Here is a 24,275-nt window from a genome sequence, read left to right on the forward strand (position 1 = left end):
AAATGTCAATCTAGAGGTTACAAACACAAACACAACCTTAAAAGAACCCAGTTAGTGTAAATGATAGAGTGGCAGGTAGGCCAAGTATCCATAGTCAAATAAATATACCAACCAGCTACCATATTGTGCTTCCCAAACCAAACTCACACAACATCAGCTTACGCAACCAGTTTAGGATTTCTACTTGGGTCCCTGAATTTACACAGGGCCTCTGGTTCTTCCAAAGTAGGGAATTCTTTTAGCAAATAGGTCATTTTTGCCTCTGAGTCTTAATACAAACACAACCATTTCAGGGAAGATTCCAGTCATTTCTGAATTATGAAGACCACCTATTAAATATAGTTCTAATTACACAATTTCCCTGTTCAAAAGTTCTCAGTGTCTCTCCTTTACTCACAGAATGAAGAGTCACATAGTGTTATTATGGTATTCAAGCTCAGTCATAATCTCATTTCAACCTATCCTGCAACATACCACTCCTCTAATCCTCACAGACTCCCTGACTTCTCATTGTTCTCAGAACAGCCCTCGCGGGGCACCTGGGTGGCTCAGTGGTTAAGCGTCTGCCTTTGGCTCGGGTCATGGTCCCAGGGTCCTGGGATTGAGCCCCGCGTCGGGCTCCCTGCTCAGCGGGAAGCCTGCTTCCCCCTCTCGCACTTACCCTGCTTGTGTTCCCTCTCTCACTGTGTCTCTCTCTGTCAAATAAATGAATAAAATCTTAAAGAAAAAAAAAAAAGAACAGCCCTCGCATTTTAGTTCTTGACAACAGAGATTTGTTGGGTAACTGCTAAGCACTAGTCCCCACTCCACATACTGAAAACACATCTGCAAAGAAAACAAAGTCTCCGCTTTCCTGCAGTTTCCATTCTGATGGGATCTTTCATCTCCTTCCGAGTGCGTGATTCCCAGTGGTTGTGTTCCTGTTGAAGCCCTTGTCACACTGTATAATAGGTCTGTCTGTGTTTCCATCCATCTGAACTCTGCCTCCCCATGCACAGCTCCCGTGCTTTGCTCACTGGCAGGCACCCACTGAATGCTCAGTGAATGACCTGGAGTTCGTCTCTCTTCTTTGGAAATGTGATCAGTTCCTATTGCATATGGAATCTATCCGTGAGATTATCGAACTCTTCCTGAATTCTAAAATTGAGTTATTTTCAACAAATAAGCCATTTTGTTGTCAATAGGAATGACAGATGTCAAGCTACTTCTGATGGACCCTATAAAAGTGAATGAAGCAGTGACTGAACAGCCACATAGACTTACCCCATACTGTGTCTTTCCTCAAGTACCACAATCCCGAATCCCCTTTCTCTGGGTTTCCCAGGCTGCCTGGTCTGCTCATGGGCAGGCTCTTCCTCTTTCTTCTGGAGACCAGCAGGGAAGCTAATTTGGGAAGCTGCTCATCTTGTTTCCTCTCTCTTTGACCCCAAAGGTAGAAACAGAAGAGCAGGTGTTGGCAACCTTCTGTGGCCGGGAGACTACAGACACAGAGCAGACCCCTGGCCAGGAAGTCGTGTTCTCCCCTGGCTCCTTCATGTCCATCACTTTCCGGTCAGATTTCTCCAATGAGGAGCGATTCACGGGCTTTGATGCCCACTACATGGCCGTGGGTAAGTGGGAGAAGTGGGTGGCTCATCCCTACTAGGTCTCCCTTTCTCTCTAAAGACTGAAAGTACTGTATGCTCTCTTCTTTACAATAAACACCTATATACTCACCATAGAGATTCTGCCATTAATATCTTATTACATTTTCTCTATCACATATCTCCCATCTGTCTATCCTCTATATATCCATCAATCCATCCTTTTTGATGCATTTCAAAGTAAAATGCAGACAGCAGTACACTTTTTCCTAAATAACTCAGCACGCATATCATTTTGCTGAAGTTCAATATCTATCCACAATTTTCTTTCTTTGAATATAAAATTTACATTCAATGAAATGTATAAACCTTAAGCACACTTGTTGAGTTTTGAGAAATTTATTTTTATGTGACCCAAACGGCTAATAAGATATTGAACTTTACCATTGACCCAGAAAAACTCCCTTACTTCCTTCCCAATCACACTCTGCTCCTATCTCCCTTAGAGACAACAACTGTTCCAATTTTTTTCCACCATAGATCAGTGTTGCCTCTTCTTAAACTTCATATAAATGAACATACACAAAATATATTTGAAGTGAGGATTCTTTTCCTTAGCATAAAGTTTTTGAGGTTCAGTCATGTTGCAACGCATTGGTAATTTGCTCCTTTCCTGGCAGAGTAATTTTCCATTGTATGAATACACTACAATCTGTTTACCCATTCTTCCACCTGCGCTCTATCCATTTTTTTTGGCTCTCATTAAAAAAGTTTCTATGAGCCTTCTTGTACTAGTCTTTTTGTGAACATGATTTCACTTCTATTGGGTAACTATCCAGGAGCAGAATTGTTGGGTCATAGGGCAGGTGTATATTTAGTTGTATAAGAAATTGCCAGACCTTTTCCAAAGTGTTTTTGCACCATTTTATATTCCTTCACCAATGTATGAGAGTTTGATGTTGTCAATATTTAAATTTTTAAAATTTAAAATTCCAGTGGGTTATGTAGTGGTACCTCATTATGGTTTTGATTTATATTTCCCTGGTGACTAGTGATGTCATGCATCTTTTCATGTGCTTGTGGCCATTCCTATATCTGTTGGGGGAAAGTGTACCATCAGATCTTTAAATTGGGTTGAGAGCATACTTTTTAATGTTTACATTTCCACTGCCCAGGGAAGTAGGATGTAGAGAGAGAGGGGCAGCATGGACTAGAAGGAAAGAATGGGTTCTGGAGCCAGCCTACCTGGGTATGAATGCTGACTCCACCACTTACCATCTCTGTGACTTGGAGTAAGCTCTTTAAAGGCCCCAAGTCTCTGTTTCATCATCTGTGGAATGTGGATGGTAAGAGTCCTGCTTGCTGACCACAACTGTTAGAGGGCAGTGGCACCACCAAGAGTCAGCTTGCCTGGCCTTGAACCTGGCTTTCTGTGATCTTGGGTAAGTTGCCTTGCTGCTCTGAGTTCCAGTTTCCTCATTTGTAAATGGAAGGAATGGCTACTTTGGGGCTTTATGTGAAGCTAACACGGGGAGTGGCCCATACGACGTGCTCTGTAGATATTGCCTGTTGTTTTCATCCTCACACATGGACTGATTGCCCTGCAGATGTGGATGAGTGCACCGAGCGGGAGGACGAGGAGCTGTCCTGTGACCACTACTGCCATAACTACATCGGCGGCTACTATTGCTCCTGCCGCTTTGGCTACCTCCTCCACACAGACAACAGGACCTGCCGAGGTGGGGCCTGGGGATCACACTATATAGCACCATTTCGTGCCATGTTTCTCAATAAGATTAGGGGAGGCTCGGAGGAGGGACGGATGTGGAGTAGGAACAATTAGAAATGAAGCCAGAGATCTCTGCCTCAGATACCACATGGACGAAGATGCTGAAATGCCCACCAGCGGGCAAGTCTGGGTTCAGGTTCTCAAAGGACCACATTTGAGAAGCCCTAGCCTCTAGGCCATCTTTCTTCCTCAGCAGCAGGGATTTCTGCTCTCCTACTGTAGGTAACCAGCCTGGCCAAGTTATGGGAAAACCTAGGTTTCCCAGTCCCCTCTCTCTGAGCCATGAGCTTGATCTCACCCAGCAGTTCCTTTTCCTCTTTGCTCCCATGGTCTCCCAAGTTCCTCTGTGATCGGAAGAACCTCAGTCCAAAGGAAAGATGTAGGAGGAGAGACGCAAAGAGAGACAGCAAGAAAATGCCCCATTCCTTCTATCTCTCTTCATTTTCATGTCTAGTCAACGTGCCCACCCAGCTGTTGTGTCCAGGCAGGGCAGGGATGGAGAAATGGAGAAATGGAAGGCTTCAGCCACTTTCCATGAGAGCTTCCCTGGCTAGTGGGGTAATCGCCACAGAAGTAAATGGTGAAATGTAGTCAATGCTGTAAAAGAAGTGTGGGCTCAGCACAATCTGATCTGAGTCTACACGGCATGGCGAGCAGACATGTCTCAGAGATAGTGGCCCTTGGCAGAGATGGAAGAAGAAGGAAAAGGAGAGTGCTCCAGGCAGAGAGGACAGCTTCTGCAAACATTTAGAGGCCTGATAGAACTTGGCATATTTGGGGCATTGACAGCAGATTAGTATGGATGACTACAGGGTAAGGATCTGCGTTTTAGGAGGATCACTTGGAAGCCGACTAGGGGATCATTGGAGGAGAGCAAGGCTGGAAACAAGGCTTCCTTTCCTTCCTCCTTCAAATACTTCCCTTGCTTCTGAATAAAACCCTCATGTGACTCATCATTATAAAGCAGGCATATACAGAAGTTTTCTTCAAGAGGGCTATATTTTCCATGGTTTTCATTCAGTAGGTGTTTACTGAGTATCTACTACATGTTAAGTACAGTGGGGGCTAAGAATGAGCAGAGCTTCTCAATCTTTGTTTTCAGTTTCTCCTCTGCCTCCAGGAGCCTTTTTAAACATTATCTTCCTAATTTCCCCTATCTGTGAAATTTTAATACCACAGATAATACTATAAATGAGTTTATGTACTCTGTCCATCTGTGTATTATGCATAAAAAGAGTAACCCCTCCAAACAATTTTAGCCCCCATGCGGGCAATGTCACCCCCCAGAGAGTGCTTGAGGTAGGAAATGAAAACAGGTGAGGATTCAAAAGCCCTCTCCTAACCATGCTCTGAAGCTCACAGCTATAGGACTTCACATTAGCCCTGCCCCCTCTCTGAGCCAATTTTGTCACTTGCAAATGAGCACAATAACAGGGGCTTAGGAAGGACTGACATCCCAGATCTAGGATGCGTCAGCCCAAAGAGAAAGGTTTTGTGCCCAATAAAGGGTCTTTGCCGGGCTAAGCCATGGCCAGGATCCCAGGACACTGGGTCCTTGTTGCAGCTATAGTGGGGAACAAAGCAGAATCCCTGAACTCAGGGAACATACAATCTAGTGGGGGCAAGAAAATCCACCGGCAAATATATTGCATAATATCAGGTAGTTGTCAGCAGCAAGAGGAGAAACAGCAAGTCCAGGGGCCAGAGAGTGAGGGTATGTGTGAGGGTCCTGTGTTGGATGAGGGATCAGGAAGACTTTGAACAGACAATGGAGTCCTGGGCTGAGGGGAGAACAAGACATAGGAGGTCCAGATGTCTCCCCCTACCACTCCATCTCAAAACCTTTCCATCTCAGACCTCTCCTGCCCCCTCACCAATACCAGAGAATCTGATAAGAAGGCTTATCACACTTACAGCCTTTGAGTCTTGACTCTGAAAATTACTAGGTGTGTGATCTTGGATAAATTACTTCTCCCTGAACTTCAGTCTACCCATCCGTAAAATGGGGATAGTGATGCCTTCCCTGATGGCCTCTCAGGACCAGTGGGAAAAATTGTACAGTAACAGATAAGGGAGGGGTTGCTGTGGCCATGGTTCTGATGTGCCACTTTGCTCTGGTATGTTTCCCACAGTGGAATGCAGTGACAACCTCTTTACCCAGAGGACCGGCGTGATCACCAGCCCGGACTTCCCCAACCCTTATCCTAAGAGCTCAGAATGCTTCTACACGATAGAGCTAGAGGAGGGTTTCATGGTCAGTCTGCAGTTCGAGGACATTTTCGACATTGAGGATCATCCTGAGGTGTCCTGTCCCTATGACTACATCAAGGTAAGCCTACAGTAGGAGGCTCCACCCCTCCTCCTTCTTGCTGGGAAATCTTGGCTGAATTGGGAAAATTGATATTCTTGGCCCTCTACCTTCTCCCAGGATAGGGGACCAAGCTGCTTGCTTCCCAAAATAGCATCTATTTACTTAAAATAGCATCACCAGCTTAATCAGATCCAGCCTAGGGGATTTTCCCTGATTGACACTAGCTCCTTGGCCACCTGTAAAATCCCTTTTGCCATGTTAATTGACATCATCATGAAGTGATGGTCACAGGGAAGGTGAAGGTCACAGGGACCATCTTAGAATTCTGCCTACCATACGCAGTATCCCAGGAGCATTGCTGTGAGCCTTCTCCAGGCGTTTAACCTCATGGGGCTTCACTTTTTCCCCCAACCACAATAAGGGTGATAAGATGGAGATATCACTCAGGATTGTAGAAGTCACCAGGTGAGGTTCAGGAGTCCTGGTCCTTGGAGATGGAAAGAAAAAGAGTTAGAGGACCTGGGCCTGAGAGTCAGGAAATCCAGATCAGCTAATAGTGCCTACTTCCTTCCCTCCATTCCCCACTGACTCCATCCTAGGCTAAACCCCATTATCTCCGCTGCAAAGCTTCCAGCTGGTTTTCTTGCTTCCACCCTTGCCCTACATAGTCTGCTCTCCATGGCATCGAGGCTGATCTTTATAAAAGCCATATTAATTCAGGATTGCTCTTGGAAGTAAATGTAATTCCTCAACACAATGTGGCGCTTGCCTGTCTCTCCTACCTCATGCTATGGTACGCCCTCTGTTTCAGCCACTCTGGCTTCCTTTCTGTTCTTAATACTTGCTGAGCCCTTTCCCACCTTTGACCTTGACCTTTACATATGCTGTTTTCTCTCCCTGGAAAGTATTCTCCCCTCCTCCTTATGTCTCAGTTCCAATGTCACCTCCTCAAAGAAGCCATTTGTGACCACCTATTTAAAGTTTTATTAAAAAATAAATAAAGTGTAATCTATTATATAAATAATGAGTTAGATAGGTTACTTAGATTTTATTACATAAATTATAAATATATAGCATATATTTATATGTATATACCGTCCTGTTTATTTTTATAAGTCTTGCCACAGCATGTAATTATTTTGCTTATTATTTATTGTCAGTCCCACCACCCCCCCATCCTTGCCATCCTCGACTAGACTGCAGGTTCTTTGAGAGCGAGGCCTTTTCTATCCTATGAACCTGGACAGGGCTCTGTCCCTTTCTGAGCCATAGAATATTCATCTTTGAGCAGAGGGTTATTAGCCTGCCTCATCCACTTCCAAGACTATTGTAATCTCTAAATGAGAGAGTGGCAATGGAACTGTTTGGTGAATGGTAATGCCCACTAAAAATATGAGTGAATACTATGGATTCACATGGAGACTTCCAGAAAACCAGGGTGCAGTATAGAGATGGTCCCAGCAGCTGCCACCACTGCTCAGATGTGACCCTTTTTCTCTACCTTGCCCCTCACAGATTAAAGCTGGTCCAAAAGTTTTGGGGCCCTTCTGTGGAGAGAGAGCACCAGAACCCATCAATACCCAGAGCCACAGCGTCCAGATCCTATTCCGCAGCGACAACTCAGGGGAGAACCGGGGCTGGAGGCTCTCATACAGGGCGACAGGTAACACGGCCTCTCTCCGTGGGTCATGCTTGGTCACTGTGCTCAGCCCTTGTGGGGCAATAGCTGAGGGATGAGGGGTGCAGGCCTGGGACTCCTCTGGGGATGTGGCAGGACCCCCCAGCTCTGCTACAGAGGAGGTGGAACCAGGTACATTCTCTCTCCTGACTCAGTTTCCCATCCATAAAAGGGGGGCAAGGACAGCAATAATGGTGGGTTTAGACTAGACATAGTTTTCAAACTTACTACACTTCTGAATCACATAAGGAGATTTAAAAAACAACAAACAAACAAACAAACCCACCTTATTTCCTGAATTCTACTCTCACTCTGATTCATTGGGCCTAGAGAGAACCCTCCCAACTGAGCCTTCTCCAAGCCTCGGGCAAGAATTTGAGTGTGGGCCTGTAGCTCATAATGTTTCATCATGGCGGTTTGACTCCTGTAGCCCCGGACTGGCAGCATTCACAGACCTCATTCCCCAGTACCCCAAGGCAGCCAGTCCTGCCCCAAACCCTGATAGAGTCATTTGCCCCAGGAGTCTGCAGTAAGCCTCAGAAGAAGAGGGTGCTGGGAGTGGCTAATCCAGCTCATAGATCCTGGTCTGGTATCCTGGCCTTGCCTGCATTATCACATTGGTGTCAAGTTCTAGGGAAGGGAATGAAGAGACTGTTAACAGAGAGTTTGTCCAGGAAAAAATGTCAGGGATAGACTCAGCCTGGGAATCCTGTCCAACGTAGCCTTTGGAAGGGAGAGCTCAGAGGCATATGGTCACAATCTCTCTAACGCTTGGAAGAATGGTCTTGGGGAGAAAGAGTGATTAGAGTCATCCTGAGCAGCCCAAGAAGACAAACTCTGCCCCATGAGAGCAAATTACAAGGATATAGATTTTGGTTGAATAGGAAAACACCGTTCCTGAGGAATCCAGTAAGAAAGGTATAGGTTTGGGAGGTATTGAGCTCCCTGTCCCTATAGGAATGCAAATAGGTGTTTGATGTCTACTATGGAGGATGTTGTAAAGGCAGCCTCAGACAAGGGTTGCACTCAGTGACATTTAATGCATGGTCGTGATGAAATCATTTGACCAACCACCTCATTTTACAGATGAGGAACTAGAGATCCAAGTTGGAAAGTCTCCTGCTCAACGTTCCAGAATAAGTCTTCATAGCCTAGAAGGTGCAGGCCCCCAACACCCAGTTCTGTGGGTTTCCCCTGCACCACACCTTGCACTGCGGGGGCTGGCCACCTGCTGCAGACTTCTCCTTGTTTTCTTGCCCACCATCCTTTCATTGCTCCCATCAGGGAACGAGTGCCCAGAGCCAGAGCCTCCTGTCCACGGGAAAATCGAGCCCCTGCAAACCACGTATTCCTTCAAAGACCAGGTGCTCATCAGCTGTGACGCAGGCTACAAAGTGCTGAAGGTACAGGGTGCTGCTGGGGGAGGAAGAGCCACCAGGCCAGAGAAATGCTCCAGTGCCTCCCGAGGCAGATGGGCTTCCAGAACTTGTCATGATCCCACCACAGTATTCGCTAACTTCCCCATAAACCTCCAACGTGTTCCAGAAATTCAGTCCTCTGAAAATCCAAAGCGTGCATCCCAGATTTTCACATCTGGACATGGCACAGAAGTCTTGGGCTGATTTGAATTTCAAAAACAAAGGACAAAGGACAAACAACCTTAACAAAGCTCATCTATCAGGCTTACTGGGGGAAACTGGGACAGGAAGTGGAGATTTTAGAGGTGGCAGACAGACATTGCTCACTCTCCTAGGAATCACCTGGCTAATTTAAAAATAATACAAAATCACCTCCCAGGCCCCTCACTTGAGATGAATTAAAGCAGAATCTCTGGGGCGGGGTCAGTGATTGTTTTTTCTGTTATGTTACCCAGGTGAGTCCAGTGTGAGCCAAACTAGAGGAAGGCTCTCAAGGAATGGGCTTCCACGTGGGATCCCCACCACAGCAACACATCACTTATTAGAAATGCAAACCATGCTCTCCAAGCCAGACCCACTGAATCAGAAACTCTGGGGGTGGGGCCCAGCAGTCTGCAAAAGATAATGATGCCTACTCATATTTGAGAGGCACTACTCTAGAACGAGAGTCAGGGGTAAAAGGTTCCCCTCCCAGACAGTTGTCCAAGCCCTTTCTTCCACACAGTCCTTGGCCCTCTCCAGAGTAGGAAAGGGGACTATGAATTCAGCATCTCCCTTTTCCTCATCATCAAGCTTGACCTTGGAGGCCCATGGTTGGAAAATCTCAGTCAAGGACAACTGGGTTTGGAATTTGAGCTGGTTATACTGGGAAACAACCACCGAGCCCACCCCTCCTCCTTCTTGCCATATCTTCTTCATGTTTCTTCCTAGGATAATGTGGAGATGGATACATTCCAGATCGAGTGTCTGAAGGATGGGACGTGGAGTAACAGGATTCCCACCTGTAAAAGTAAGAAAACAAAATTGGTCTATGATAAGGATAATGAGCTCCCTAGCACTGGTGGGTTCCAACCAGAGACCACACAAGGGTGAAAGCCTGACAGGTGTGCTCAAAGAGGGGTGGCGGCAGGAATTCAGTAAACACATGAGGGCTGGACCAAAAGGCTATTAATGTTTCTTTGAGCAATAAGACATCAAGTTTCCAAAAGAAACTTCTTGTTGGTCCCAGTTTACTTCCTAAATGCTAATTCACCTCTGTCTACAGACAGGTTGCCACACTTGCTAAAGGAATAAGTAGCTTGTCCCCAGCTTTGAAAGTAGCTCTGGCAATTGCTAATTCAGGAAACTATTTCAGCACCAGTGCCCAGAGCTCAGTGACCTTGCCAGTCTCCATGTGGCCATCAGCCATACCCACTAAGGTTTCTGGAACAGCTCATGATTTAAGGCCTGTCAGGAAAGGCTGTGAGGGCAGTGCAGTGGGTATGTGTAAAGCAGGGGACACAGCTCTGCATGGGCTCTTGAGACCCAGAGTTCTTGCATTGGCTCTGCTCCTAACCCACCCTGCGACCATGGACAAGATCCTTCACCTCAAATGTAAAATAAAAAGTTGAACTAGCTTTAATACTCTAGAATATATTGAGGTGTCTCTCCAATAATGTAGTCCATATAAATCACTTAGTGAGCATTGTAAAAATATAGATTACCAGCCACCACCCTGTTCCCTTATCCAGGTAGTTCTGGTTCGAGACTTGTAAAGACCACAGTTTTAGGAAATTCATTATGGCAGCAGTGAGGAAGGGAGGTGTGGTGATGGCAAGGGAAGGAAGAGAAGGGGAAAGGGGGGGATTGGCTTTAGGATGGAGAGGTGAGAAGTCAAGAGTTAGGGTTGGTCCCGCCCGGCCCCATGACTACATATAAACTGTGGAGTGGTGTCCTTGTCCCTTCTTCTAAAAGGCTCAAATTCCATAAGCAGACAGATTCACTCCCACAGCCCCAGGGGGGACAATGTCAGGGTGAACTGTCTTTAGGCAAATCCCAGGCAGAGTTTTGGAGAATATTCTTGCTTTTTAATTTTTCTTTTTTAACATGATGATGTGGCTGGAGTCAGAGCACAGTGTGGGAAAGGGGGGCATCTTATGGCTTCAACAAACATTTACTGGATGCCTATAGGGAATTCAGATAGAAATGACAAGGTCCAGAGACTGAGGAACTCAAATGCCAGGAGACACATCCACCACCTCGTCCGACACGTTGCTCACGTGTAGTGCTGTGACTAAGTTCTGTGGGAAGAAAAGCACTGTGCAGGGCAAAGCAAGGGGGCATTCTGAAGGAGGAAGGAAAAGAGAATGTGGTGTGTGGAGGACAGGATATTTTTAAAGTCAGGAAGTTCTAGATCAAATCCAGACTCAACCAGGTGAATGTTCCCAAGCAATGTACTCAAACTTTTGGCCTCAGTTTCCTGCATTCTTGATTCTTCGAAGGAACAATTGAGTTACTGTACATATCATACCTGTGGACCAACCAGGAATAAGTGAAAGCCCAATAAAAGCTCCTTTCTCCACCCACCCCCCATTAGGCAGTGGTTTGGTTTCTCTCGTTCATGCTTTTGGAAGGTAGAAAACTTTAATAATAATTTTCCCTCTAATAAAGCATGCACACTTTTTTTATTGTAACAGAAGAGCTGATAAGAGTAACACACTACCGTATTTGATGGTACCATTTTATGCAACTTATGTTAGTATACAAAAGAATGCCTGTCATTTTGTACTAAAGAAAAGAGGAATTTTTTTTTTCTCCTGAATATGACCTAGTTCTTCCAGGATAGCCCAGATTACGATTATTAGAATCCCCATTCAGACGTTCCTGGTGGCTCTGCTCATTCACTGAGCAGGTTCTTACTAAGCATCTCTCTGCCCCAGGCATGGGCTGGGTCCTAAGGGAGGTACAAAGATGAGCAAGACTGAGAAATTTCAAGTCCCTGGGGATTGTGGGAAAGAGGTGGGGAACAGACAGGAAGTGTGCATGTGTGGTGAAGTCACTTGCACTGGAACAGGAAGTGGAAATTATGGGTTGTTGTCCCGACCCTGCCTCCACCTTGCCACGGTGACCCAAGACAAGTCCTGCTCCACCCTGCATGCCGTGTGCCAAATGAAGGTTTGGACCAGATGAATACAAAGCTTGCTCCAGGGGCAGAATGCTGTAATCCTCATGAGCCAGGACTTGTGACTGTGCAAATTCTCAGAATGGTACAAATTCCACAATCCCAAACTGTCACCCACACCGGCTGTACCTCAACTGCATTCTTCATCAGTCTAGTGGAGCGATTTCTGTATTTCCTGCATGAACTGTTTCTGCTTTGCTTGCTAATTTTTCTCTTTCTCTTCTTTTTCTCTCTCTCTCTTCCTCTCTCTGTTTCCTTTCCCTGCACCTCCTGACCCTTCTTTGAACTTCACCCTGGTGGCAGAAACCGAAATGGATGAGGAGAACGAACTCGGGTCAGAGCAAGAGACAGAGTGAATGACGGGACCCCACAGAGTACAGACGTCCAGGAATGGACCACTCACAAGACCCTGGGGTCCTAGAACTACTGCACCCCTCCCCACCCCGCCAACACTCCATTTCCAATTTCTGTGCGGATTAGTGTGGATGCTGAACCAGGCAACACAGTCAAGCAGTTGAAACTGCTGCGGACAATTACTGCCCACCTCCTCTCCGCTCTCAGGGGCACCCCTGCCCCTGAGACAATTCTCCACTGGAGGGCTCACTCATCATTCAATCAGTACGCTAGAAAATAATGAAAGGACGAGGGGGATTTTTTTTTTTTTTAGCACCTCCAAGTGGACGGTACTCTTCTCAAAGGACAAATGACTTTGGTCCTAGAGACCCAAGATTTCATATACAACCACATGCCCCTAGGCTGACCAGGTCAAAGTGGGCCCTGGTTCCTAATCCACTCCACACTTGAAGCTGAAATGGGCCAGAAGGCCTGTGACTTGATGACTTTAATATTTTTATCTGTGGCTACTTTCTAATAACCAGGAGTAGGTGAAACTAACAATAACTCATAGAGCATGGGTTTTGTAGGAAACCTAGACATAGTCTCATCCATGAAAGTTTCTATTCCACCTGCACCTAACCCGGGGCTGAAAGTGCATTATCAGAGGTTCTTTCCTCTGGGCCGGGGCTTACAATCTTGCATTTCTGAAAACTTGCTGATTAAAGGTTTCAAAAGAGGTCTCACCCTCAAAAGCAGCAGTCCTCAGCTTTGGTGCAGTGGGACATCACTGGGTCCCACGATAAAGGGCTCTGTAGTGGTGGTGGGAACCTCTGCTTCAGCCTGAACAAAACCGGAATAGACATATCAGAGAAGCCGTGCATTACACTGTGACTACTCAGTCTGTGTGGTGATTACATGGGCTCTTGATGCAGGCAGAACCCTGCAAGGGTGGATGATGGCAGGTGCATAGATTGTGGTGCTAGCCTAGGGCAGGGGTGCCCCTGAGAGCAGAGAGGAGGTGGGCAGTAAAGATGAGCATCAGTTCAATCAATATGGTTATGTCCCCGAAGTGTAACAGATATTGTACTCAGTGAGATAGAGGGAATCCTAATTTAGGTAGAAGATTTGATATGGACCCCAATAATGGCAATACCGGGCAACGTAAGATAAATGTGTCAGAGAGATGAATATGAATAGAGGCCTCTGTAAGGAGAAAGGAGGAGGCAGCCCTATCCAATTAGAAGACTGCAGAAAGACTCTCAAGAAGAAGCAGTGTTTGATCAAGGCCTCAGGGTGGCCAGAGCATGGACCCCAGGGGTTCCGGTGTGGGGGAAGCAGGTGAGGGAGCGGCACAGTGAGGGCTCTGTGATGCTGGAGCTCAGGTGCACCGAGGGCGGGGACCAAGAGGCGCTGGGGTAGGGGGCCGTCCCTGAGGCCGGAGGGCTGGGGGGAGCCCATGGTATGTCGTTCTCCAGGAAGCCCCGGATTGTGGCAGAGCACACTCAGGATGGCGGGTCAGGAAAGATGTGTCTGAAGGAAAATAAACGTCAGCCAGAGATGACAGCAGAGACAGAATGTGGGGTGGTGTATCCCATCCCAGAGAATGAGGAGAAAGGGAGGCCAAAGGAATGGAAACATAAAGGACATTTTGATTCCAAGGTGTGGAAGTGGCCAGAGGGAACGTTAGGGAAAGGGTGAGACCCTTCCTAAAGCAAAGAAGCGAGACCAGCTGAGGAAGCAGCCTCTGGGTGTAGCATCTTTGATTGTGCCAGGGCTCAAGGCCCCTCAGAAAGGGAAGTCGTCCCCAGGTCCCAGAGAGACATGGCCGTTCACCTGCCACAGTAGACTTGGGAGTAGAAGCATACCACCCCCACTCACCATACCCAAGCTGAAGCGACCCTCTATTTTATACTACTTCTCACCTCTATCTGGCTATAGGGTTACTTCTCTGGAGTGACAGGAAAGCAGGCCCTCTACTCAGGAAATAACTCCCCACCCTTGCTGGCCAAGTAACAGGCTCTCAGTAGCCTGACCAGGTAGCCGTGTCCAAGGCCAACCCTGCAATTCCTGCCCCTGGAACTAGGTATTAGGTTCAGGGAATACTCTAGGCAAAATGAACTGCTAGGCCACCGTTAGGAGAGACGAGAGTAATACCAAGATCCAGGCACCAGTCAATGGCATTTCCTAAAAAAGGAAGAAAAATCTGCTTTGAGACTCAGCAAGAAAATACATTTAAAACTGTGTTATGGCTTTAAATAACAGCTATTATGGCCTCTTGTGATCCTAGTGCTGACTCTCACTCACACAGTGTGGTAGAGTGTCTCCATTTTTGGGTGATCAAAATGAATAGGAACGATTTGTCCAAGGGGATTAGAGGTCAAGACCAAAGATTAACCAGTTCTCTTGGCTTTTGCCTTCCTTGTGGATAGGAGGCACCTGTTTTACTCTCAGCCTTCACCCCTCTCCTCCACAATGGGGGGCCTTGGAGTTAACTCTGTTTTAGATTAGGTAACTCTTTATTCAATCAAAATGATGGATTTAGAGTTCTAAATTTAAAAACTACAATTTCTGGGTAGCATCTCAAGGGCAAATTGCCTTCTCTCTGTCCCAAGGAGGGGGAATCTGGAAATTCTTCTTTTTGGAATACTGTCCTCTGAAATAACCAGGAGATTATTAGCTAATGTCCATCATTACCCAGTTAATATTGATTTTAAGCCATTTTAAGTAGAAAACAGATCCTTAAGAACTGTCGGTTGGTTTTCTTAAAAGAACACTGGGTTTAAAGTCAGGTCTAGTTTTCTGATTGTAACTCGCTGTGTGACCTTAGGCCAGCCAAGTCTCCTCTCTGAGCTCATCTGTAAAGTTAAAATGATATTCTGGATTGTCTGCCTTGGGGTTCCTTATCAACTAAAAAGTTCCATGATTCTTCTATGATTCTTCAACTCTGGCATAGCCTGTTAGACCTAAGATGAAGATTTCCTTAGAAGTGAACACCACCCCCTAAAGGAGGCTCCCAAAGAGGCCCTGACAAATTGGGGCCTCAGCCTGTGACTTGGCTTCTGACAGACTCATGCTGGACTCTGTGCTGGCGATGCCCCTAAGACCACCTCTGAGGAGCAGGCATCCTACAGCGAGGCCCAACATCCAGCCCCCAGCAATTGGAGAACATAAGCAGGTGAATAACGAAAACTTAGTCTGCCCCGGATCTCACCTCCCGCCTTCTGTGACCAAGCAAGATGCCCATGGAGAGCCAGCAGGGTAGGGTCCTGTACTCACGCAGGAGCTGCTTTCTTTCTGTTTGATTTGGTTTTTGTATGCCAAGCACCAGTGTGAGCACATTAACTGCTCTTACTCAGCATGTGTTCGGTCAGGAAGAACTGAAGATTCTTCTGTTTGTGTCAGCCAGAGTTTTTTCGCTGAGCTGGAGGCCTCGTGCTTGGGCAGGAGAGACTAAGAGGATTGCGTAATAGAACTGGAAGTCAAGGAAAGGGCTATGTGGGGGAAAGTCTGGGGTCTGCTTAAATCTCAGTAGTCCTGCCCCTTCCCTGGAGTTGACACCAGGCCAGGTGAGTTGGCCACACGGTAGTGCCACAGTGGATGGGAGAGACCCCAAAAGCAGCACCACCCCAAGGCAGACAATCCAGAATGCACAGGCCCTGTACCATTCTCACAGACTATAGCATTGCTCTCTGCAGGTGTGTGCAGTGCACAACCTGCACATCTGTGTGAGACAGACCCACCATATGGCCCCAAGAAGAAGAGCAAAGGTTAATTGGGGGTGTCACTCTCTTTTCTCAGTTGCAGACTGTGGAGCCCCAGCAGAGCTGAAACATGGGCTGATCACCTTCTCCACCAGGAACAACCTTACCACATATAAATCCGAGATCCACTACTCCTGCCAACAGCCGTACTATAAGATGCTCCACAATATCACAGGTGAGCCGTCCATGCTAAACCAGCACATTCCCGCCTCACACCATTTGGGTCTCAGGGTTGGACCGGGGGCTGCAGCAGCCAGACCACTGGCTGAAGTGTGGGAGGAATTGGGAGGAGAAACATTAGGGGGCATGCCTCACCTCTCCCTGCCTCAGGCTGATGTCCCAGGGGTTAGGCCACAGGGCACCGCAGTACCCTCACATGCACACCCAAGGCCCTGGCAGAGAAGGAACCCTCAGGGAGATGGCAAAGCCCTCCAGCTCTGCCTCCACCACAGACTGGTACTAAGAAAATTCTTCCAAGTTCTCTAAGCTTCCAATCCTCACTTTCCAAGAGGGGAGCAGCGGTATAATTCACAAAGCTAATGTAAGACTCAGACAAGATGGTGGACACTAGTGTGGTTTCTTAAAAAGTTTATTAAGCGGGGAAAGGAGAGAAGGCAAGTGTGCCACAGAGAACTCTGGGGGACCTGGTGCCTGAGGGGGAGGAAGGGCTGGCTAGGGGGGGCGGGGGGGCAGAGGGAGGAGCACACCCCGCCCCCCCCCCCCGGGCAGGAGTCTGATTGTGCAGAGCTTCAGGCACCCTGCTGAAGAGTGTGCTGTTTGTTTTTGAGGGCAATGGGGAGCCATTGGTGATTCTGAGCAGAGGGAAAGCATAGATTTCTATTTTAGAAAGATCCTTCAGGTTGCAGGGAGGACTGGCTTAAAGAGAATGGCATCAGAGAGACCATTTGGAAGACGTGCAGTGGTCCACCATAGAATTAAGAACCCAGATCTATTTTCCACGTGCTACAAATCAACCCTTTCTCCCTCTTCTCCCACCTTTTTTCACTCACCCAGGTATATATACCTGTTCCGCCCAAGGAGTCTGGATGAATGAAGTACTGGGGAGAAGCCAGCCCACATGCCTGCCAGGTACCTGACTCTCAAGTCCTCTGCCTCCAGGTCTCCCATCCAAGGTGCTCTGGCTGTTGATGGAGTGGGGATGGGGACCATGATGCTTTGGTTCTTTGTTAAAAGATATCTCAGAGAGCCAAGGATAGAGACGCCCAACCTCACACTTTTGCAAACCAACCAGCTTCTATATTCAGCCTGTGCTATCACACCAAGAGCCTTCCTGTTCTCCTTTCTCTGCAGTTCTGCTCCCTTCCCACCAGGCTTTCCCTCCAACGGTTTGTGTGTGCACCTGCTGTGCACCAGGGAAATTAGGAATGTGGGCATCCTGTCCTCAAGCACTCACTGTGCTGTAGGGGAGATGAACAATGTAAGACAAATAACAAATAAGTATAGGACAGAGTAAGAAGTTCTTCCAAAGAGCAACCTGTTCAAGTCTTACTGACTGCTACAACTCTATGGCTCACCTACTGACCCCATTTTAAGATGAAAAAAGAATTTTGTGGTAATAGAAAGTGTCACGATGCATAGAGATTTGGGGGACATTTTGTAGATATTTGCTTTAGCATTAAAAGTATGGGTGATTTGCATTGCAATCATAGGGCACACTTACATTCAAATCGACTTACTAGAAAATTATAGCCTCAAATGCACACTGTAGGGTGAAACAAATAATCCACACCCAAAAAAATTAATAGTCATGGCACAGATATTTATACTTGTAATAAAAGCAAGAATAGCAGAATTGATTTAATTAATCAAGCAGAATTAATTGAAAGACACAACCATTCAGAGCAGCACTGGGGATCGATGCTGATCCCATCTGCATGTTCGCTGGAAAAGCAGCAAAGCATGAGCTTTGCCGTGTAGTTAAACGTCGGGTGGCATTTGCATTTTATGAATTAGAGTGTTGGGAAAACTAAGTGTATTATCTGAATGGTACATTTTAGTAACCATCAATATCCACTCAGTAAGCTTCTAGATGTTAGATTTAGATGTTAAAATGGAAAGACTATGGAGTTGTCTGCGATTGTCCTCAAGAACCAAAGAAAATGTTAGCATTCCATGTTGGCCATCACAGTGGCTATGAGATCCTAGAGAAGGAGGAATTCACTGCGTGTGATAGTCTGGGAGTGGAGGGGTGAGGACTGGTTAGGAAGACTTCACTTGGGAGGGCTTTATGCCCAAGAAAGAACTTGGAGGAGGTGGAGCAGAGGAAAGGTCAAGCCACTCATACTCTGCTGATTCCCATCATCTCATTTAGGCTTAGTCTGGAGCACACTCGAGGGCACAGTTGGTGAACCCTCAGAGAAGATAGGGAATGGTGGAGCTGTGGCAAACTGGAAAATCTAATTCCCATTTTGCTAAAATACCATGTGGGCCAAAGGAAAAAGCATTTCAGGCAGATTTCGTCCTGGGCAGCCATGTTGCAACCTCTGGAAGGGGAAGAGGCATTGAGCTGGGAGTCAGGGGTTTGGGTCCTAGTCCTGGTGCTATCATTCTCTTATTGTGATCTCTGGTAAGTAATCTCACCTCTCTGAGGCTAGGATTCCATACCTAAGAAGTGAGGGAGCAGGACAAGGTGATCCATAACATTCTATGACCCTTAACGGTCATCATCCTCTATATTTATACAAAGCATCTTAGATACAGGGAGTCATGAAATTCTTTTAATACCTGGCATTGGGAAGAACCATGGTTCACCATTGGACCATGCCAGAGATTTCTAAAGTCTTTCCTCCTGAAACATCAAAATTGAACACAGAAGCAAGCCAGAAAGGAGAAAGCCATTTTATCTAGCATCATAATATCCACCTTTCCAGGGAACCTTATTAAGCAAATATTATTTGCCCTTCATTTTACATGTGAGAAAACTGAGGATCAGTGAGATGTAATGATTTTCCCAAGGCTACCCACAGAGTTAGGAGCAGAGCTGGAAGGTGAAGTGAAGACTTTGATATCAGCACAAGCAATGCTGAGACGTTCTTGACTCTGATTGTGTTTCATGCCATCCTCATGGACCCAGAATTATACAATATCACATTTTTGTTTTAAGGGCCCTCTCTCAGTACCTCCAGTGCTCTAGAGCCCAAATCTGGCTTCAGCACAGCTGAAGCTCTAGGTTTTCAAGAAGATACCTTTGTTCCAGGAAAGACTGGATGGAGAATGGTAGCAGCCAAAAAGAATGGCCTCATTTCAATGAGCTCTCTCAAAGCTTGTTGCATCATTCAACCTCTTGAAAGGACAAAAGCATATCAAGAAGAAAAACTTTAGTGGAGAAAATGAAGCAAGAGTTAGAAGAAATGGGCTCTTCTTCTGGCTCTGTCACTAATGACTTTGAGTATGTCACCTGCCTTCTCTAAACCTCGATTTCTGCATCTGTAAATTAGTGGTTCTCCAAGCTTCCCCAGCTCTGACATCGGCAAAAGGCACCATTCAGTGCTGGCTTTGTTGTAAACATGGACTCAGCCACAGGCCTGGCCCTCACCAGATGAGGGCCTTTCAGCACTAAATGAGCTATTGTGCAGGGCCAGTCACAGATCGCCTTGAGATGTCACCCCATTGGCTGTGGCTTGTAACTAAGAGCCTGGCCTTCCACTCTGGAAGACCAGGCCACAGAAAGTTAGCAAAGGCCACCTCACATCTGGCCTGGTGGGAATGACAGGGTGCCTAAGGATCATGTAAGAAACCTTTGGCATCAGGAGGAAGAACATCTGAAAAGCATTAGATTGCTGAAAACCTGACCTCCCAAAGTTGCCAAGAAAATTCAAATGTTCCTTGGTCTTTAAAGGATCATTGAAAGTATCCAGGACCAAAGAGTATAGCCTGGCTATTTGCAACCAGGAAGAAGCCCATACTCACACCAGGCTTACCTCCTAGGCCTAAGAACCCTGCTGGGAAGGCTCATGTGAGCTTGTTCTTGGCCAGTGGAGGAGTGGTACTGAAGACCCCTGCTCATGGGCCAAAGGCGTTTGGCTGCAGGAGGCTGGTGGTGCATGTGCATGCTCGGGGTACAACTCAGTGGAACGAAGTTTGATCAGACCTTTCTTCTTCCCCTGAAGGTACTACAGGGTTCCTGGGTGCAATGATGGGTGGCTCAGAGCAGGGCCTATGCATCATTGCTTGTAGATTATGCCATGTTTCCCTAACCCTGGACGCCCTGGGCACACATTCACAGCATGAGTCCTTTAGGCCAAAGAAGAAAAAGTTATAGAGCCCATGACCATGATTTGTACATGTAATGAGGCACTGTGGGACATAGGACAAGACATTGATCTTAGAATCTAGTTAAGCCCTCTGCTAATGCCCCTGTTAACTTCATAGCCATGTGACCTTGGGCTAATTGCTTAACGTCTGGAGAGTTTTACTCACCTATAAAATGGGGGTGGCCAGGGAACATGAAATAAAAATTGAGGGAATTTGGAATTTGAAAGATCCACAGAGATCATATTGACCAACTGCCTTATTTAGCAGGTCAAAAATTTAAGTCCGGAGAGACAAATTTACTTACCCAGAATCGCACAGGACATATGAGAGAAAAGCCAGGTCAAGGCCCCAGGTGTCTTGGCTCCCAGTCCAGTGTTCGCTGTGACCTGCTAGACAGTCTTTTAGTTTCCTTCCATCTCTCAAAGCCCATGACCTCTGGTTTCCAGAAGTTTTCTAAGTATCCACAGCATGGGCCACTTCTGGAATATCCAGGCCAAAGTGAACTTGGCTGGAAATGGTTCAGGATGGTGAAGGCCCATGCATGCAATGGTCTGGTCCATAGATGGCACTGGCTACAGAAGAGCTAGACCACACACAGGCCAACTAGAAAGACTTAGGTCAAAGTCACACCCATGCAGAGCTCTCCCGGGCCACCATGGCCCTGTAATGTAGAGTAGGGTCCCGTGTTGGCATAATCTACAGTGGATGAGATGGGAATTTCTTTCTGTGGCTCTTTTCACATGGCTGATCTGACCAGTCCCTGTTTCTTATCCCCATTCCCTCCTTCTCCTTACAGTGTGTGGTCAGCCCTCCCGCTCACTGCCAAACCTGGTCAAGAGAATCATCGGGGGCCGGAATGCTGAGCCTGGCCTCTTTCCATGGCAGGCCCTGATAGTGGTGGAGGATACCTCGAGGGTGCCGAACGACAAGTGGTTTGGGAGTGGGGCCCTGCTCTCTGAGTCCTGGATCCTCACAGCAGCCCACGTGCTGCGCTCCCAGCGAAGAGACAACACAGTAATACCGGTCTCCAAGGAGCATGTCACCGTCTACCTGGGCCTGCATGATGTGCGGGACAAATCAGGGGCTGTCAACAGCTCTGCGGCACAAGTGGTGCTCCACCCAGACTTCAACATCCAGAACTACAACCATGACATAGCTCTGGTGCAGCTGCGGGAGCCTGTGCCCCTGGGGCCCCACGTCATGCCCATCTGCCTGCCAAGTCCTGAGCCCGAAGGCCCAGAGCCCCATATGCTGGGCTTGGTAGCTGGCTGGGGTATCTCCAATCCTAATGTGACAGTGGATGAGATCATCAGCAGTGGCACGCGGACCTTGTCAGACGTCCTGCAGTATGTCAAGTTACCTGTGGTGCCATATGCGGAGTGCAAAACCAGCTACGAGTCCCGGTCGGGGAACTACAGTGTCACGGAGAACATGTTCTGTGCCGGCTACTTCGAGGGTGGCAAGGACACATGCCTCGGAGACAGTGGTGGGGCCTTTGTCATTCTGGATGACTTGAGCCAGCGCTGGGTGGCCCAAGGCCTGGTGTCCTGGGGGGGCCCTGAAGAATGTGGCAGCAAGCAGGTCTATGGGGTCTACACGAAGGTCTCCAACTATGTGGACTGGGTGTGGGAGCAGATGGGCTCCCCACAAGGTCTGGGAGAGCTCCAGGTGGAACGGTGAGCTGACTGACGTCCTCAGGGCCGGCCTGCCCTCCCCCAGCCTGAGTGAGGCTGTACACGCACTTCCGACGGCACACTCCAAGTTACTCACCAGACCAAACGGAATGGAACCCTTCCTCCCAAGACAGCCCCCGGGGCTCTGAGAGGCAACAGTGTGGTACAGGAAAAGGCTGTATGCAAGAGGCCTGGGTCCACGGCCCTGAGCGAGCCCCTTCCCTTCTGTAGGCCTCACTCTCCCCTGCAATACAATGAGGGAACTAGCCCTCTGGCTAATCCCAGCACTCCTCTCCAGAAGGGCTCCACCCCGATGGCCTTATGCACTCCTACTCACTTACCAAACCCTTCAGTCCCACTGTTGGTGTGCCTGAGCTTGGACCTGATTGTTAGAAAACCATCCCTTATGTTGAGCTGAACACTGAGTCCATCTATTTTCTCAAATCGGCCCTCGGCACAGACGAGTCTAGTCCCTTTTAGGGGGAAAGCACTCAGGCTTGAGGAGACAGGGGCCAGACCCCCAGGGCCCTGTCTCCTAGTGTGATGTCTTGGGGTACTTTCATCCCTTGGATTTCTCTCCCAAAAGTTTCTTGTAATCCAAGCCTTATCCCTGTGTTCTCTATTAAAGGAAATCTCTCTATTAAAGGACAAAGAGAAAGCTGGAAAGCTTTGTGGTGACTAAGGGGAGGAGAATATCAGTGGGAGGCTCCCCATCCCTGAGAACTTCCATTGTTGATTCTGAACACATCATTTAGGCTCATATGTCATTCTCCAGTACCAGCTGACAACACAGGTGTCCACACCTGCAGCTCCAGACAAGCATGAAGCAAACTTCCAGCTCTGAAGTATATCATCTGAAAAGGCCACCTGAGCCCCAGTCCCAGGAACAGAGACTCAACTGGATTGCCTGGAAAAAGAGAAGGCCCACACCATGCCCCGCTGTGTGTGCTTCTGGGCAGGAAAATGGAAGAAGGAGTGGGCTCAGGACATTAGGTGTAACTTGATCCCGCCAGATCATCTGGTGTGCCCACAGTCCGAGCTCTTCAGAGAACCCACCTGTCATGGATGTTCACAGAGATCCACTCCTTGGGTTTCCAGGAGCCAGACAAGGGAAGCAGAGACTTGCCCGTAAAAGACAGTGAAAAGAGATAAAGCCAAGAGTGCTGAGTTCTAGCCTCAGCTCTGCCCCTAACTGGCTGTCTAACCTCTCACAAATCACTTTTCCTTTGTGGGCCTCAGTTTCCCCATCTGTAAAAGGAAGACATTAGATCCCCCTCAGGGTCCTTCTGACTCTAGCATTTAGTCTTCTGATTGCCCGCAGCCTCTCCCTGAGCCTCACAGGGTTGATTGTGTTCCTTCTCCCCAGAGCTTGCTCTTCTGGGATTTCTCCATCAGAGCGAGGCAGCCAGAGAAGTCCCTGAGAGGGATTCCAAGAGAACAATTGGGAAGTGTCCACTTTTCCAACCGGTTCATGAAAGCACACTCCTATGTAGAGGGTGCTATATTTTGTATATTTTATATCACAAGCTTCACTACTCTGCAAGCCACCTCTGCACTCTGTTTCTCCTGTCAGGGGTCTAAAGTGGAAATAAACTTCCTGTGGATAACCAACAGCCTTCATTCTGGGGTTTGATGATTGTTGACGCTTGTTTATTTTTGGCTTTTTGAAGAGAGACTGGCCCCTCATTAAGCTACTATCTCTCCCATTACAGAAAAGGTACAACTTTTGTCATCTGGACCTCATTCAAGAAGGAGTAATGAAGAATGGAGTCGGTTATGGACATGTGTCCCTCTAGGCTGTGCACGCCTTCACTGAAGTGCCTGCCAATTAAGTTCTTGACTTCAAAGAGTCAAACTAGCATGCAAGACAGGGTCTCATGCATCTAGGTCTCACACAGGTGAAAGGCGTCAAGTGTCATAAGAGAAGTAGAGATTGCAGCACTGTGGGAGCTTAAAGGCAGGAGAGAGTCACAGGGCTGAAGGGGATCTGGAGAGCTTTGCAAAGAGGCTGCAAAGAATGCACCAGGAGAGATGGGCCAGGGTGGATGAAGATCAAGCCGGGAAGCGTGCGTGAGTGGAGCGGGAGCATGGGGAATCCGGGAGAGTGGAAGGAGTCTCGAAGCCTATACTATGTTTGTGCTGTCCTATAACGAGTGATTCTCTAAGTGGGAGTATATCAGAATCACCTGGAGTGCTCGTTAGAAATGCAGGGTCTCATCCACAGGGAATTCTGAATGCGTAGACCTGAGGGTGGGCAGCAGGGTGTGGGGTGTGGAGGGAAGCACTCTGGA

The 24,275-nt window shown here is 47.6% G+C and overlaps 1 protein-coding gene across 1 annotated transcript; it reads left to right on the forward strand.

Moving 5' to 3' along the window:
- Positions 1 to 1,335: 1,335 nt before the first annotated feature.
- Positions 1,336 to 22,571, forward strand: MASP1 (MBL associated serine protease 1). Its single transcript, XM_021692395.1, has 9 exons — positions 1,336 to 1,610; positions 3,191 to 3,322; positions 5,505 to 5,701; positions 7,199 to 7,346; positions 8,646 to 8,764; positions 9,710 to 9,788; positions 16,074 to 16,211; positions 17,051 to 17,125; positions 21,108 to 22,571. The coding sequence occupies exons 1-9, from the start codon at positions 1,535 to 1,537 to the stop codon at positions 21,989 to 21,991; spliced, it is 1,848 nt and encodes a 615-aa protein (XP_021548070.1). The 5' UTR covers positions 1,336 to 1,534; the 3' UTR covers positions 21,992 to 22,571.
- Positions 22,572 to 24,275: the final 1,704 nt, after the last annotated feature.

Source organism: Neomonachus schauinslandi, chromosome 1 (assembly GCF_002201575.2).
Source record: "Neomonachus schauinslandi chromosome 1, ASM220157v2, whole genome shotgun sequence".
NCBI lineage: Eukaryota > Metazoa > Chordata > Mammalia > Carnivora > Phocidae > Neomonachus > Neomonachus schauinslandi.

Bases quoted from the DNA above. Each gene is read 5' to 3' on its own strand.
- MASP1 (XM_021692395.1), top strand. From the start codon at position 1,535: ATGTCCATCACTTTCCGGTCAGATTTCTCCAATGAGGAGCGATTCACG. The intron at 1,611-3,190 runs GTAAGTGGGAGA...ATTGCCCTGCAG, and splicing joins TGCCCACTACATGGCCGTGG to ATGTGGATGAGTGCACCGAG. The intron at 8,765-9,709 runs GTACAGGGTGCT...GTTTCTTCCTAG, and splicing joins CAGGCTACAAAGTGCTGAAG to GATAATGTGGAGATGGATAC.